Below are 16,994 nucleotides of genomic sequence, written 5' to 3'. Positions count from 1 at the left end.
TTAGTTCTACAGCTGATTGAGAGAAATTAGTCAAGGGAAGAAATTTGGAACCATGCTCGACTCTGAACCAAGAACTGCTGCATCAATGTCGCAATTTGATCAACTTTCTTCTATGATGGCTCTTGAAATTTGATGTTTTGTTGGTTCGCTCAACACGTTGTTAAATGTTCTTTGTTTCTTGGTAATTTATCGATAGAGGTTACGATGATCTTTTGTAAATAAAATGCGTTCAATTTTTATTTCTGATCCAGGTGGCCGACTTGTCGTGGACACTAACGTCACCCAGTTTACCCAGTTGGCTGTTCTCATGAGCCCGCTATACAATAGATCACATGACTGGCCTAATGAGTGCCTAAAGTTTCGTTACATGTTCCGGGGACCTGGGAAGAAGACACTTACAATTTACCAAAAGACAAAAACCTACCGTAAAATTCCAATCTGGATTTCAGGAAGCAATACTGGCAAGAACTGGCTTTACGGAAAAGTTCCTTTGAGTTCTCTCTCTGAGTTTCAGGTATGTCTCGGGATATTATGTTAGGAGCATATTCTGCTCGGAAGGGATAAACTTTTGTGCTGACGGTATGAAAAAAAAACAATGGTTTCCAGGTTTTAAGCATAGAAAAGTATTAGAAAAACTTAAGCAGTTGCCCATTACCCGCAACTTTCCATTGTATTTTACTTCGAATAAAGCTTTCCAACAGATCGATAGTTCTCCTCGAAAAACAATTCCGTAGCGTGGCGTAAAAGTTCTTTGTTTATGCAATTTTCTCCATTTCCATGTCAAATTTTTTTAGTTTTTCGAGGATCACGAGTTACAGTGATCGACCATAAATATGAGATTTTTTTTGTTATATATTTTTGCTATCGTCTGATACAATAAACAGGTGCTAATAGAAGGAAAAACAGAGACGAGGGAAGACCTGATAGCATTGGCAGGATTAATGTACATTGAGGAGGGAAACCTTTGCCAACACAAACCCTTGTCAGCTAAACCAGGTACGGTTTTAGTAGAAACATTCCTTAAGTGCACTAAACCGCATTCATATTGTGGGGAAAGCTTTTGGAAAGGGATGAAAATTACACAATGACAAATTGACACAAATGGACAAATTACCAAAAGCGCCACTTTCCATCTTTGCCTTATCGACTTTTCGGTGGATAAAAGAGAACTAACGGACGTCACCTTTTACCAAATTGACACAAATTGACAAATTGACAAAAGCATCACCTTCCATCTTTGCCATATCGACTTTTTGGAGGATGAACTACCTCCCTCCAGCGGTTTCTTAGTTTGATTCCCGAACCTAGCATCTCAGATTGGTTGAATGTAACGTTGGTCCTCCTCTTCGCTTCGCAATCGCACGTTGTTGAAGTTGAAGTTGAAGTTGAAGTTCATTTATTTGTTTAAGCAGGTTGATTAATTGGCAGCTGTAATAGCTGATGTGGACCTGCTGTCCTAACCCACCCATCCCACCCCATGGGAGGACATCCATCACACAATAATCTCGTGTGTGGGAAATTAACGTCTCCTGCCCCAACCCTGCAGGAGACGGGACCTCCATTTATTCGTCCCTATCCGAGAAGACTAGAATATCTAACCATTTCTTGATGTTATAGAAAGGTAGCAAATTCTTCTCAATTATTTTAAGACCTTGAGTGTTGGTCTTAAAATAATTGTTTAAACAAAATACGTTCAAAACATATTTTGTTTAAACAAAATATGTTCAATTTTTTCTTGAATGTGGAAGGTGTCTTCAATAACTACCTGATTGGCCACAATATTTACAGACTGTCCTTTTGTTATAAGAAACATACCAGAACCATTTTGTCTCATCAACTAACAGTTCTTTCATCTGTTTCAGCCTGTAACGAAAACTTGACCAACAAGTCGGGATATTTCTTCTCTCCTTTATATCCGGGACATTCTCTTGATGACATTCTTTGCAGATGGCTCATAACCGTCCCACCCCGTCATATAATTCACTTGAAGTTCCAAGAATTCAGACTCAGGGACCACCCCACATGTGATAAATGTTTTGTGGAGGTTTTTGATGGTAGCGAAAAAACTGGGCCCTCGTTGGGCAAATTCTGCGGCTATCTGTTTCCCCCAGATTTCTTATCTTCCTCGAATCATTTAACAGTTCTTCTGAGCTGTCAAGAAAATTTGCCCGTGGCCAGATTAAAAGCCTTGTATCATTCTGTTTCAGGTAAATGAAAATCACAAAGTTTATTGCGTTTTTGTTATGATTCCTTTCTTCATTCTGCTGCCTTATTCAGTACTTCAGGTGTCGTCTCCATGTTGGAGATAAGGCTCATTTCTGGGTGGAAGAAGGCCATTAAAAAATCCACTAAGGTGTCAAATACGACTCATTATTTTTATGTAGATAGTCTGCCCAAATCTAATGAATACCATATATGGTAATAATAATAAAAGCCTTTATTAAGCAATCTAAACAACAAACGTGTTTAGTTCCAATGATATGAACTCAAGCAAATATAAAACTAATTAACTAACTAAATAACTAACTGAGTAACTAACAAGAAAACAAACATCTATTAACAAAAGTCCTCTTGAAACGTTCAGTTCTGACAAGCGGGAGAATATAATTATGGCGCCTCTTACGTAGCGCAACTATTGGTCACTCTGGCGGCAAAAGGTCATCTAAAGCTGTTGTAAAATTGCTGTCGGTGATCTTGGCCTACAACTAGTTATCTTTTAGATAAATATTTTCAATATTATACATTTCTTTGGTTGAAAAATGCGAAATACTGAAGGAAACCAATACAAGATTTTGAATACAAGTTTATTCTGTTCTGAGTGCATTTAAGAAAGACAAGTTTTTTTATTATGCGTTCATTTCTCATGAAGGTTACCAGTAGTTCTCCATTCGCAGTATTGACTAACGTCTTTGAGCCCTTTTATTTCTTTTCAGTACTCCTTTATCGGGATATTTAAAAACTCTTCTTTTCTCTTTCCAGCCAAGGAAAATGACGAACCATCCTGTTCACGTCAGCAAAGTAAACAATCTTTGGGTCTCGTGCTCTGATGTTATACTTCTAGTTTACTGTTTGCATGTTTTCCTATCATCCCAAATTTGGACGGTAGTTGTCAGCTGCAGTCTGAATAATAGCATTGTTTTCTCTTTTTCTTAGGTTGTCCATCGAGCTGCAAATGTGAAGATTTCGGTGAAGGCAAAGACAACGGGATTCTTGTAACTGGAGCAGACTTGCTCAGTGTTCCATCTCATCTCCCCCCTAATACTCGAGCTGTGTAAGCCATGAAAAACTGGGCGCATTAATAGTTTTGTTTTTTTTCAACTTAATCATTGACATATCCACATTGTTTTCCTTTTCTTTTTTAGCTACTCTGTTGGTTTGAGATGATTATAATTTCTATTATATTCTTGCTTACTGCAAGTTAGATATTTCTTTCAGGTTTTTCCAGGCAAATCGGATATCTCAGTTACAAGAACAGGCCTTTGCAAATCTCGACAAGCTAGAATATATGTGAGTAAACTTTATATTTGTTGATTAAAAGAATAAAAAATCTCCACCAAGATTTCTGCTATAGAGTTAAGTAAACTGGCTGGGGAGTTTAACAAATGATCATTTTTTTTTTCTAGAGACATGAGCTTTAATATTCTGCTTCGCCTCATTGAAAACTGCTTTCAAAATGTCTCATCCGTCGAAACTATGTTAGTATGCATCACGACATTTTAAGTTGATTTTTGTTGACGAGTGAGTTGTTTCTTCAGTTAAAATACTGCACTCCTTGATTGGGAAAACCGCATAATATGGTCTTTTTTGTCTTTACACTAGCATAAACCAAGAAGAAAATAAAGTGGAGATACTATGATCTGCTATCCAAGAGGGTTTTAAAAACTGCTACCCCATTTCAGAAACAAATGGTAACATCTGGGCACAGTTGCTTGCCCAGTAGTGACAAAAGCGGTGGTATTTAGCTTTCGGAAGGAAGTCGTTGTAAGGCTGTTATCAGTTGTATGTAAACTGAATTTAACGCTGTACTTTTTGTTCCAGGCGACTGAACTTCAACTTCTTACAATCTCTTCCCGACGGAGTCTTTCTTGAACTTCCTAATTTACGCGTTCTGTAAGTATTTGTGTACCTTACAAGGCCCATCCTTACCCCAGGTTTGTCACTATGGATCGATTTTAATCATAGGCGGAAAGTCATAGTGGGTGCAGTTGAACGATTTTCCATTGAACTCGATATAGTGCAAACGACTGACGCTTGCATACTTGTTCTTGTTACGTATCCTATTCGCTGAAAAACTTGAGTGTCCTTGAATGGGCCATTAGACCTCATTCCACCTCGTTTTACCCAATTTAAACTCAGTGAATTTGATTGATTTGCTTCAGAGATTTAGGGAAAAACCTTCTTCGTAAAGCAGTAAAAGGAATGTTGGATGGACTTTCTAGTATAGAGGTTTTGTAAGTATTAACTTCTAAACTGCCAGTTACCCAATTAAATTTGCAACACTCTATTTCTCATGTGAAGCTCTTAAAATGTCTTCAACGACCTTAAGTGGAGATGGTCTAAATTAAAATTTTAAATTTTCTCTCAGAGGCTTGCGTTCAAACCAGATTGAGAGAATGGAATATGGTGTTTTTGAAAACAAAAGCACCATGACCCATCTGTAAGTATTGTTGTCCTTTATATATTTCAGGTAATGTTTCCCATGACTTAATTTGAAATAATTGTAGTTGTGACTATTTGTGATGTGTCGAAATTTTAGGACTCCGAATACCCCATGAAGACCTGAAATGGAATTGTTTTTAGATCAAGATTGGAAATTCGAAATTTTTGTGGAATTGTTTTTAGATCAAGATTGGAAATTCGAAATTTTCGTGGGTTTTGTTTCCCTTATTTTTCGATTAGGTTATTTATTATGAGTTTGTATCATTACTTTTTTATTTGGCCATGTGCAATTAGATATCTTCAGGATAACAAGTTTAAAACATTACCAGAAGGCCTGTTTGAAGATCTTTTAAAGCTGAAAGTTTTGTAAGTATTGTTTCTCCTTAGGTTCCTAAATTCTCCCTGTCCAAACTCCAAAGAAAGTCCAAATTTCCATCAATAAAAGTCCCGTAAAAACAACAAAACAACCACACTAGCTTTTTTTTCCATGGCGTAAGCACTTCTCCTCTGAATCCGGGTATTTTATCTCTAAACTGTCAATCAATTCGCGCGAGTAACATAACTTCCGGTACTTAACTTCCGGTTCGCTTTTTCAAAAGTTTTTTTAGAATGGAAGGAACAGGAAATAATCCTTAACAAGTATGGCAATCAAGTAACAATAATCCTTAACAAGTATGTAAATTAAAACGTAAGAATAATTGGTTGCCTACTGGGGCCCGTTTCTCGAAAGTCCATGTACTTACTGCTCTCGAAAAGGTTTTTCGCTGTGTTTACGTTCAACATCGTGATATCATAAGGTTTGAAATTCAAGCAGTGAGATAATCAGAAAAAGAAATAGAATTGATTGTCTTTTCATCTAACATCTACACTACTGTTACCTTGATTCATGGTATACAATACGGCTCTAAACCCACAAAGTTACCGATACTTCCTATATTTCCACGTATAGTAGCTGAAAAGAGTTTTGGGTGGCATCAAATTAAAATCCTTCAGCTGAACGTTGTCTAAATTCCTTTCTCTTGCGTACTTGATTATTTTACATGGATATTGATGGAGGAATTTACAGTCACATCAGGAAGTAAAACGTTAGGTGGCGTAACCATTTGACTCCTGAAGGTGACAACCATCTACTTTGTTCTCACAATCTGAGCCCTGAATGACACATTAAGGTCAGGAGAACAAAGGAAAATTATCACAAACCAAAGAAGCTCTTAATTGTTAGCCAAATTCTCCTTGTCAATCACAAAAGAAAACTTTGAAGAAGAGTACAGAATGTATGGATATTGATGTTAGGGTATAAATGGTCAAACGATGATAAAACTAGCTGATGACGTTAGGCAATGATCATGGTAGTTGGTGTACAAGGAGGGTCAATTGTCATAATAATTTTTGGCACTGTTTGAATAACAAGGTATCAATGGAATTAACATAGCTAGCCGATCAATTTTGTGGTTCTATCTCACCTTGAATACCTGGAAGCTCTACTCATTTCTGTTGTGTACAGTGTACTTCGTTTCTCGAAATGGCCAATTTCTATATAAATTCAAGTGAGGACTATTTGGATTCTCCACAAAACGTTTGAATTATCAATCTTATGACAGAAGTGATTTTTGACTTAACTGTCATCCGTATTCCGCTTTTTTCCTCAGAGACTTGAGTAGGAACGAGCTAACAACAGTGACAAAGGGAACTTTCAAAGGACTCAAATCACTGGAATATTTGTGAGTAGAGCGTTTGTTGATCACTATACGTCGATAACAAAAACTTAAGTAAAAAAATTCCTTGGTGGCAAGCATGACAGCTGTCTTAAATCAAATCTTAGATTTAAAAAATAACAGTTTGTCACTTCGTCAATTATTTTTTATCCATTGCTACAGGTATCTACACAATAACAAGCTATCTGATGTACCTTCCGATGCATTTAGTGAACTAGAAAACTTGAAGTATTTGTGAGTATCTATCAATGAACATTCTACGCTTGTTGGCCTTCGAAAGTGTTCTATTTCATGAAGCGCTTTCCAATTTCGCCCAATCAGATTTAGAAGTATCATATTAGGTCGTTTTTGAACTTCCTGATGAAATAAAATTTTGCCCTAAATAATAAAAACAAGTAACCGTATGTTTCGTCGTAAGGTTAAAAATTATCATCACTTGAAAAAACATAAGTGATATTACTCATTACTTTTACCAGTCTCCCTCGCAGCCGTTTTTAGTCTCGTCACGCAACGCTTCTCCCCACAAACCGTTTGTGGGGAGGAGCGTTGCGTGACGAGACTGAAAATGGCTGCGAGGGAGACTATACTTTTACACGCCCATACAAAACTATACGAACACAAGTCAACCGGCATTCAATAAGGAAACTTATGGCGCATTTCATCGGTTGAGAGGGTGTACGGATTAATCGGAACCAATCAATAAGCAACAAAAAGCAAAACAAGTGCATTCCCTTACAACTTTTGACATTTAGATAAAAACTTCCCCAAGGGAGGAGGGAGGTAAAATTGTCTATCGTGCCTATCATGAGATACTTCTTTTATACAGGAAACTCGACCGATTTATTTTCTGCTGCTACGCCATAAAGTCAATCGAAGGAGTTGACTGCGATTCTCCAATCAACGAGTTTTCGAGCTGCGACGACCTCATGAAAAACGAAACTGTTCAGGTCTGCATCTGGATTCTGGGACTACTTGCGCTCCTTGGCAACGTCCTCGTCATAATATGGCGTGCCGTTGATAAAGAAGAAAGCAGGGTTCAGTCTTGTCTGCTGACCAATCTGGCCGTAGCTGATCTGTTTATGGGCGTGTATCTATTAACGATCGCCATCATGGACTCAAGATGGCGAGGGGAATACTTTAAGCATGACATTAAATGGAGATCTAACATCGGCTGTCAAGTCATTGGAGCTCTTTCGATGCTCTCTAGTGAAGTTTCTGTCCTGATTCTCACCATCATCACCATCGACCGACTTATCTGTATCGTCTTGCCATTCAAGTTCAAGCGCCTTACTTACAAAGCGGCCGTTTTCGCCTGCATGGGTGTATGGATGTTTGGCATAGTCATATCTGTGATTCCTATCACCGGAATAAATTACTTTTACGATGAAAGTGGGAATTTCGGTTTCTACAGTCGCTCTTCCGTCTGCCTTCCGCTTCAGCTTTCTGAGGGCACACCGGCTGGCTGGGAATACTCCGTGTCATTCTTTGTGGGCTTGAACTTCATTTCTTTCGCCTTTATCCTCGTGGCGTATATCTCAATATTTTGGACGGTAAAGCGTGCTGCACGTGCAGCGCGATCGACGAATTTCAAAAAGGAATCCGAGATGGCTAAGAGGCTTGCCTTCATTGTGATGACAGACTTTTGCTGCTGGATGCCCATCATAACAATCAGTGTTTTATCGCTAACTGGGAATTTTGAGGATCCAAACAAAATCGCCTACGTGTGGATTGCCGTGTTTGTTCTTCCTATCAACTCCTCCATAAATCCAATCCTGTACACTTTTTCCACCCAACGAGCAAGGCAAAGCTTAACCAAAAAGGGAAAAGATATCACTGGCATTATAATGAAGACATTGAACGAGCGAATGCCAGGTGAGAAATGATAATTATCGGTGAACTGAATGCATTTTCAACGTATCCCTAGATAATTCCAGCCACTTAATTGGAGGGGATGGGCGATGAATAAAGGAATAAGGAAAGCACCTTTTGTTCCTTATTTTTCTACTGGGACTTTTGGCCCCTGTTATTTTTGCACCCTCCCACCCCTTCCTCACCCTCTCCACCCAGAGCCTGACACAGTTGTTATCATCTTTGGAGTCCCTCTCGGAAATATTGGGGACCAGAAGCATGTAGAACGGGAGCACCGAGGAAACCGTCCATAATGATTTCGTGGGTGGCTAGATGCCTTTGGACCTCAACTTCGGCATAATTTTTAAGTTAAAATTGAACACCCTTGCATTCCACAAAAAGACATAAATGATTCACCGTCCTCAGACCACATAAATTTTGGCGATTTCATGTTGTTTTTAGCAGAGTATGGCCAATCATGGTTTGCTTGAGGTCCCTGCCAAGGTCTTGGGGGGCAGTAACCCACAAAAGGGTGAATCTCTAGAGGCGGATCCAGGGGGAGGGTCCGGGGATCCGGACCCCCTATCAGACCTGACGCTTACAACTTTGAGACTGAAATTCTTACATCGACAGGATCGTATATCATTTTTTAACTAGCTGATTTTTTTAATTAATGAATCCAAGTAAACGGTAAGCGGCCAAGGAATTATAACTTGCAACCGCGACTGGTGGGAGGGGGTGTGGGGTGTGGGGGAGAAGTAATTTGCCTCAAAGGAGTCCAACAGTCCTTTCTGAACCAAAGTTTGGATCACCCCAATCAAAAATTCCTGGATCCGCCCCTGATCTCCCCTTTAAAGAATCTTTCGAAAGGGCACTTTGAAGAGAACTACTTCCAAGGAGTACGTTCGATATCTTATGGAAAAATACAAGTCAAGCAACGCATATTTTCTAAAACTGAAGATAAATCTCGAATGCAATCAAAATTGAGATATGAAAAACTTGTCTTAAACGAGGAATACTTCTTCAGTGCTGTGTGCCAGTAATTCCTTGTATTTCTGTCGCAGACGAACGAGTAGTTGCATGATTTATTTTTATTCATCTAAGGTCGGAGGCAGGCAGTGGATTTGATAAAACCATCCCATGATGCCACCCTGATCGCCGATGTAATCGCTTTCCCTCGTCCCTTGCCTTCACCAGGACAGCATGAACGAGACAATAGTGAACACAATAGTGAGCACACGATGCACTCTAAACTGAAGCTGATTGAAGAAGTGAATATTCTAAAAGACGACACCGCTGGAAAACCTTCCATTGTAAGTGTGTGAAATAACGTTTACCAAAAGACAAAATCCTGATATCCTGGGGGAAAGATTTATGGAGCTATGCAAGTACATATGACATGCTACCTAAGGTGCGATCACTCTCAATGTTGCTCATCGGTCAGAGTATGTTACCAGTCTGTGGAAGGTCGAAGATTATATGTCAGTTAGGATCTCAGACTTGGCTTTCATCTGAGTAAGTCACTGACTGTCTGAACAATTTAACTGGGGAATTAGTGGTCAAAGCATGCATTGGACTGAACATCAACTGGAGAAGCTAAGTTCGAGCCCTGCCCAAGTCATTGCCTCGTGTTCTTGGCCAGGACATTTGACGATCATGAGCAATTGATTTACACTTAGGAGTATAAATTATAACCAGCGAACCAACAGACTCACTCGACTTAAAGACTTGTTGGATGGGAGGGGAGGGAAGAGAGGGCCATTAGGCTGGTATGGGTTTAACCTTCGCAATGAATCTTTGCTGTTACAGGGTTATGCTGTAGCTTGGTCTGAGGGAGGAGACATTTCAAGCATGGTGTTATTGAAATACTTTGCCACAGAATGCAAAGAAGACTGGATTCGAGAAGTTGATGTGGCAAAGAGCCTGTGTATTGAGAGAAAAGAATTTCCTTTTCTTCTCAATTATCGTTGGCACTCCACAGGCAAGTGAATAAAAGCTCCTTGTGTTTTGTCCTCTGAACGGAATCATATACTACTAGTATGATTTGCTGTTAAACGAAAAGTTAGCGAGTATCGAAATTGCCGAGGAGTTAGAAACACTTTCCTACTGTTTTTAAGTGTTTTAATATCCTGCTGCGCAGATATGATTGATTGCTGCTAAATATTCTTACATGAATATAAGGAAGAAGCGCTTTGACCCCGGGTCACCCTGAGGGATTTTGAAAATTACTTGATAGGAAAAAAAATAATTCCCACGTAATCCAGAATAGATGCACTCAAAGTGAGTTCAAATTTTTTAAGTGGCTAATTTTATTTTCTTGCCGTTGTTGTCAACAAAATTTTTCAGCTAACAAAGTATTTGAGCCTTTCAATGAAACCTTTTTGTAAATATGCAGGCCTGGGTTCTTGAATGAGTTTGTCAAGTCATCTAGTATTTTTATTAAGTCATTTTGCTTTCTTCTAAGGAATTCCTTCTTTGCTCAAGTATTGTTTCTATTTTTCCCTTGCAGCCCGTGACCACGATATTGATCACGGGAAAGTGAAGATTCGCGAGTTACAATCGAACAGTCTGTAAGTAACAGCTCTCATGTTAAAAGACAATTAAAAATTATCATAGAAATTCATCACAGGAACATTTGAGCGAGGCCAAAACATCAAGGAGCTCGAACAAAATTAAACTTAAATGGTTTGACGTGTTAGACGCGTTAACGAAGCCGTGATTGGCTTTAGTTTTGTATCTGATTGGTCGAGAAGGCGACGCGAGCTTTTAAGACTATCACAGGGCAAAGTAAGCCAAGTCTGATGCAGAAGCAATCTAAATTTTGAGCCCTGAAAAAGACATTCGAAACATGAAATGACCTGACCTGATCTAATAAATTGATCAGCCTTTCGCGGCCATTACAAGTCTCTTCCTGTTCAAAAACAACTATTGTGTTTACTTTCCCACCATACTCGTAGGACAGTGAAAGAAGGAACACAAAGTAGTCGTAACTGGGCTTGTTGTATGTGATGATTTCCAAAATATATGCCCCTTTTGTTTCAGATTGATTTGCTACAATTTTGTGTCGAGTTCAACATTGCAAGATTTTCTTAGCGACGAGGGAACTCTCCTTAATTTTGATGCGGTTTGTGCTATAGCCTGTGACGTCATCAGCGCTATAGAACGACTACAGGAACTTGGGATGGTGCATAACAACGTCACAACAAGCAACATTTTGATTGCTCAATCCTTAAGGGTAAATAAACTTTCCATCTTTTTGCGAAATCGTATTAGATGCTAATTAGAATCACTCGGTCAAAAGTACATATTATCGATTATTTTCAGCTTCCTCCCGTGAGAGCGGTCTTGGGAGGATTATCTCGAGTGCCCAAGAAGAGTAAGCCTAGTTCGTTTACAAACTGGGGAGCTTATAGGCAGATTTGTCATGGCAACGATGTTGAGCAGTTTGGACAGTTGATGGCCACTCTATTAGGACACTGTCATGGGTCCAGTGAATACGCCCAGGTAGGGTTATTACTAGTGACAGATTGATAACCAGCCGCTGATCAGGAAATGAGCCCACAATCCTCCCGGTAATGTCTGGTATTGGATGGCAAGACATGGCCTGATTCAAAGCCATTAAATAGGCACGAAGAGAATGACCATTATATCGATAATGTTTTCTGTTTCTTCAAAACGAATTGAAAGAGGTAGCTTTTCTCTCCTCACTAAATTTGGCTTTTTTTTCAGCTTCATGAAATCATGAACTTGTGTTTTGAGGAAACAGCCGAAAATAACAGACCTAAGGCGTCTAACATCCGCGAGTTGCTGGAGGAGATTCAGCATCGAGTTGAAGTCCGGGAGACATATTTATAAATGGAAAAAAGCTTGGCACAGTATTATTTTACTGAATGTTTATCTCTAGATGGACAATTTTTGAAGTATTTCATTGTAAACCGTATTTACTGACTCTACTCTGTGTTCATTAGATCAAAGCTGATTTTATTAAGCTATCCATCTAATATGGAGTCCTTCCTTGCCATGCACTCTAATATATAGATTTAGCCAAGCCTAAAAGCGGAGCTCCCAAGTTCGTAATATTAATGATAACATAAAAGATGTGCATTTCCCAAGACTCGCCTGAGTCACCCCTCCCTTACGTACGCTCGGTCAGTCACGTGACAACCAAAAGGTTGATCATATTCCATGGGTATAAGGCTCTGCACCACGTGCGCTTCGCGCGCGTGGGAGCCCCGGTTTGCGCGATTCTGAAAATAAGCTTGCTATTCCGGCGTGCCACGCACTAACTATTATAAACTATAGCGGTGGAGTCCTCTGGAACAGCCTACCCTCAGCTGCTAGGCAAGCAACATCTCTAGCTAATTTCCGACGATTGTTAATTAATTCCGACACGGCATTCATGTAAAACAGGCTTTAAGTTAATTTAGCTTCTGTAATAGTTAGTAATATTTTAAATTAGATTAATATACATAGTTTATACATAGTATAAATAGTTCTTCGTAATTAGTTGTAGCTTTCATATTAAACTGTTAATGCCTGATGTGTTTTACCGCGTTTAAATAAAGATGATGATGATAATGATGATGGTGACGAGGGAACCATTCATTATTTTTATTGCATGGCGGGGGGGGGGGGGAAGAAGTCTGAGGACTATCGAAAATCGGCTGCCAATGATAGGGGATCACACGAATATTGCAAAGCCTTATGGGGGAATCGGATCAGGTAAATTTTATCGTAGCATAATCAAATCCTCCGAAATCCCCTCCTCACCCCTTTTCCTCCCCTCACTCTCCCCTCCCCTCCCATCTCCTCCCCTCCCCCTCAGTTGACAATCCGTCATTTGCACAAATGAAAAGCTAGGAAAATTTTTCGAGTGATGGTGTGAAGTTAATGTTTTTGTTGAAACTACGATCGATATGTTTCTATTTTTCTGTTATATTTATTCGAAGTCTGGAAGGAAATGAAGCCAAATTAGAGATTCCCGTTCCCTGTAGGCGTCGATTTAAATCTATCTGGAAAAATCTATCTTTGAGTGGTCTCGTGGTATTTTTTAATTGTTCAAGAAAATCGAAATTAGCAGGTTCTTCTTTGGAACACAAAATGGAAATTACACTTTAAGCTATTAAGTGTAACTGAAAAATTTCCCTTGGAAACATGTTTGATCTGTGCTGAGTTCAGTCGACAAATTCGATACATCTTTTGAATTATCACCGTTTGAAAATATTAAACTGACATTTGTTCTGTATGTAGTTATTCTACTCTACTAGGCTTATGATTATTTTTGTTTTAGGATTTGAGCCAATTCACTATGCGAAAACCAATGTGTGAAACAAAAAACAATTATTCCTTTCCTGGTCATCGAATACTCTCGATCCATGGATCTTATTAAAATATTATAAACTTTGGGTTTCCTTCATCCGTGAGCCGTTGTAGGGAAAAGAGGGCCGGCTTTTAACGACAACATCCGCTTTGCAGAAACAGATGTCTTGCTATCCTCTAAATATAGCAAAAAAAAACATTGTAAAAATTTGCGACATACAGCTTATACAACATCACCAATCACGTAGCTCCATTTTCTGCCTTTAAAAGCACACACAACCCACAATTCCTCTCTTCGCTCCGAAGAAGGGCTAAACGTCAGCTTTTATAACCGTAACGGTGGCCAATTTACCATTTCAACTTTGTTGATATATTCAAATTATACAACATCATATGCCTTCTTGCTAAAACATAAACTCACTCGATCTGGAAGGATTGATGTCATTTCCGCGTAAGACCTGAGAAATGTGCAAAGCATTAAAACGCACGTGCAAAGCCGTCGTTTTGCTGATTAAAAGTTTTAAACAATTTTTCATTTTTTACTTCGTTGCTGTCTTTGCTTATTTTAAAGGCCCATAATTAAAATCTAAACATCCTTTTACAATTCTTTTTCCGATATAATACTGACTTGGCGCACCATACGTTCTCAAGCCTTGTCGTAAAATCAGCCGCTATCTGCCCTACCAGGTTTAGTGTTAATCGAATAAGCAGTTAAGTATTTTTTTTTCTACTCCTTACTGTATTTTAAGCGAGTCCTTTTTGCTTTTCAAGCACAGAATAATCATGATCATATTGACAAAAGCGCCCCCCTCCCCCAAAATTTAGTTATATTCAATCTTTTCTTGGTTGATTTTTAAACATTGTGATGATTCTTTGATTTGAAACTTTAATGTACTTTCAAAAATAATTTGCACGATTTAAACACACTCCATTCAGAAACAGATTTTACATTTTGCCTGATCCTTTCGAAATTGGGTAAATGCCACAATAAACCACAATACGATATAGTATAAAAAATTTGACATTTCAACCATCAGTAACGAATTTTTGCAGATGAGAAGCAGAATAGGATGCTTGCGTTTTAATCCCTTTTCCACAATTTGTTTCGGGCGTCAATATACCAATTAATTGAATCCCTCTAGCGATCACTGTGTTTTCAGTTTTCCGCTGTGGGAGCTTGTTCTAGGCGATAAGGACGTGAAATCTGTACCCTTTTTTCACTAGCATGTGAATACAAAAGTTTTTGCCATCTAGCACAGATGCGATGGTAATAAACTTGGAAGTCTCTAAATTTTATTTGCAGATCCACTCAGTTTATACAAACAGAAGCATATTCAGTCAAAGTTGTTTTGCTTTCTTTTATTTCTTTGTTCTTTCTCTCTCTTTTAACTCGACAAAATTTGATTTTTTCTCCTGATTGAGTTTTTCGATGTGAGGTATAAGCGCAAGGCAAAAATATGGCAAACGCACCGGTTCGGTTTTGACACCCGATTGTCAACTGCCGGATATGGACCTCAAGGTGTATCTCAGTCTACGGAAATATTTCACCGAATTTGTCATGATTTATTTTGTAACGTAAGTGATTTTGTTGAGTTGTTTATTACTGTTTAAGATCCCGCTTCTTGATTAATTACCCTCCTTCACTTTATCAAAAAATGTTTTATTTCCCCATGCTAATTAATAAGTTGTCAGCTTGCCAGACGGCGCCTGCTGTCCTGTCAGTGAAATCCCTGTGACTGAGACTAAATGGTTTTCTTTATCATTAATGTTAAGAACCTAGAAGTCTCCTGTGTTTCTTCCACGCTACACCATTTCCCTCTGAAATACAACGTTCCAAGTCGACTTTAGCGTCATTTTTATTGTTTTTGACATAAAACAGTTCATTCTCTACAAAAAAAAAAAAAAAAAAAAAAAGACACGAAGCAACTGATCCAATCATGAAGTCCTTCCGCAAATGAATTTTCACTGAAATTGCATAAAATGAGGCGGCAAATAAATTATGTTATCAAACGTTTCTTGTTGTGAAAACTTGGTGGATAAAACGTCTATTTGCATCATACAAAGAGAGAATGTGTAGTCGACTGAACAACCTTTCACCGCAGTTGTTAAATTATTCATGTCGCTGAGAGCTTAAACAATATTTTTGGTGCTTAGCCAATCAAATTCTTTGTTGTGGTATACTTCGCGCACGTGGGTTAAAGGTGTGCGAGGATTGTTTTTTTTCTTGTAGCCGGTTTTCTGCAGCTTTTTTTTCAATCTTCCTGTGTCCGGGATATTTCTTAGGGTGCCGGAAGTCTGATGAAATCAAACTCAATCTGTTGCTCGTTCCTGTTTTGTGCAGGTGTGGAAGACAACAAACCAGTAATTATCCGTAAGTTTCGAATTTTTATTGACCGTGAAATTGACATAAGGAAATTTTCATTTCTAAGCGCCATGAAAACAATTAGACTAAATCTAAAATTGATTTTTGTTGGCGTGAAAACATTAAGATTTTCCTTGTGGTCGTTAAAGGTGAATTTGTTTTCTTCTCTCTTTTTTTTTTTTTCCTTCATCTTCTTCTTCTCGCGGGTTATTCTGTTTGAAACTGTAAGAAACTAATGTTTATTTCTCTTTTTCTTTTCTTTTCGTGACGAAAGTGTATACATGTTGATTAGAAATCGACATGAAATTGATTCTAATAAATTTAGGTCTATTGTGTTCGATGTCTGCTTGCTTTGTAAATTTAAGCTCAAGTCCAGGCGAATTAGCCGATAACGGTTAATTGGTTTCGAAGTGGTTTGAAGGGAATATTCGCTTTCGAAAAATGGCAGTCCGAGGGCGCCACCATAGGTCGGTGCGCTTTATATTGATTGTCAGTGAAATAACAGACTTAGATGCAATCGGATGCCTCAGAACAACAGTATTTTGTTTGGCACCGCTCCAAAGCAAAGCTCCCGAGAGTATTTTAAACAATACATCACACCCCTAAGAGTGTTGTTTTGTCACCATGGCGGAGAGAATAATTTAATTTCTACCCGCAAATACGTGTAAAATATTGCTGGGACACCGCAGAAGAAACAAAATTGATCTGTTTCTGCGCGTTTTATTTTCTGTTTTTGGGAGGCCAAGTGCTCGCGTGGTGAGAATCGAAAGCGTATTGTCATCAAAAGTTCAAAGCTGTTTTTACAGCGCCTTTCCTGTTTGTGCTTGAATTTTATTTTTACTGCTGTCGATTATGTGATTCTGAGATTCTGTAAGTGCCTCATAATGGATGGGATGCTGTGATCGAAGTAAAACAAAAATTTAAGACTAAAGCGAAAAAAACACATTTCTTTTCTCAAGTGAAAATAAAAAAATACATTCAGGTCGCCGACCCATGGAGGTGCAGTATGACATTCCGTGTCAAGCGTGACAAGATAATGGGCTTGTCTGATTGGTCAGTTTTGTTGCTGATTGGTCGGACCGTGTGGTTCA

General features: G+C 38.6%; 1 protein-coding gene across 1 annotated transcript in view; it reads left to right on the top strand.

The window, feature by feature from the left end:
• The window catches only part of LOC148732119 (uncharacterized), a 53,206-nt gene extending 40,402 nt beyond the window's left edge, over window positions 1-12,804 (top strand). Inside the window, exons 36-55 of the mRNA XM_088756590.1 lie at window positions 252-514; window positions 885-996; window positions 1,863-2,207; window positions 2,980-3,018; window positions 3,154-3,271; window positions 3,436-3,507; window positions 3,624-3,695; window positions 4,039-4,110; window positions 4,380-4,451; window positions 4,586-4,657; window positions 4,954-5,025; window positions 6,309-6,380; window positions 6,537-6,608; window positions 7,201-8,246; window positions 9,327-9,535; window positions 10,032-10,203; window positions 10,732-10,792; window positions 11,265-11,457; window positions 11,547-11,726; window positions 11,952-12,804. Coding sequence (XP_088612716.1) covers window positions 252-514; window positions 885-996; window positions 1,863-2,207; window positions 2,980-3,018; window positions 3,154-3,271; window positions 3,436-3,507; window positions 3,624-3,695; window positions 4,039-4,110; window positions 4,380-4,451; window positions 4,586-4,657; window positions 4,954-5,025; window positions 6,309-6,380; window positions 6,537-6,608; window positions 7,201-8,246; window positions 9,327-9,535; window positions 10,032-10,203; window positions 10,732-10,792; window positions 11,265-11,457; window positions 11,547-11,726; window positions 11,952-12,077 — 3,440 coding nt within the window. The 3' untranslated portion in view covers window positions 12,078-12,804. The remainder of the gene's footprint in view (window positions 1-251; window positions 515-884; window positions 997-1,862; window positions 2,208-2,979; window positions 3,019-3,153; window positions 3,272-3,435; window positions 3,508-3,623; window positions 3,696-4,038; window positions 4,111-4,379; window positions 4,452-4,585; window positions 4,658-4,953; window positions 5,026-6,308; window positions 6,381-6,536; window positions 6,609-7,200; window positions 8,247-9,326; window positions 9,536-10,031; window positions 10,204-10,731; window positions 10,793-11,264; window positions 11,458-11,546; window positions 11,727-11,951) is intronic.
• The last annotated feature ends 4,190 nt before the right edge of the window (window positions 12,805-16,994 follow it).

This window comes from Stylophora pistillata, chromosome 4 (assembly GCF_964205215.1).
Source record: "Stylophora pistillata chromosome 4, jaStyPist1.2, whole genome shotgun sequence".
Lineage (NCBI taxonomy): Eukaryota > Metazoa > Cnidaria > Anthozoa > Scleractinia > Pocilloporidae > Stylophora > Stylophora pistillata.
This window is presented reverse-complemented; position numbering and strand designations above follow the sequence as displayed.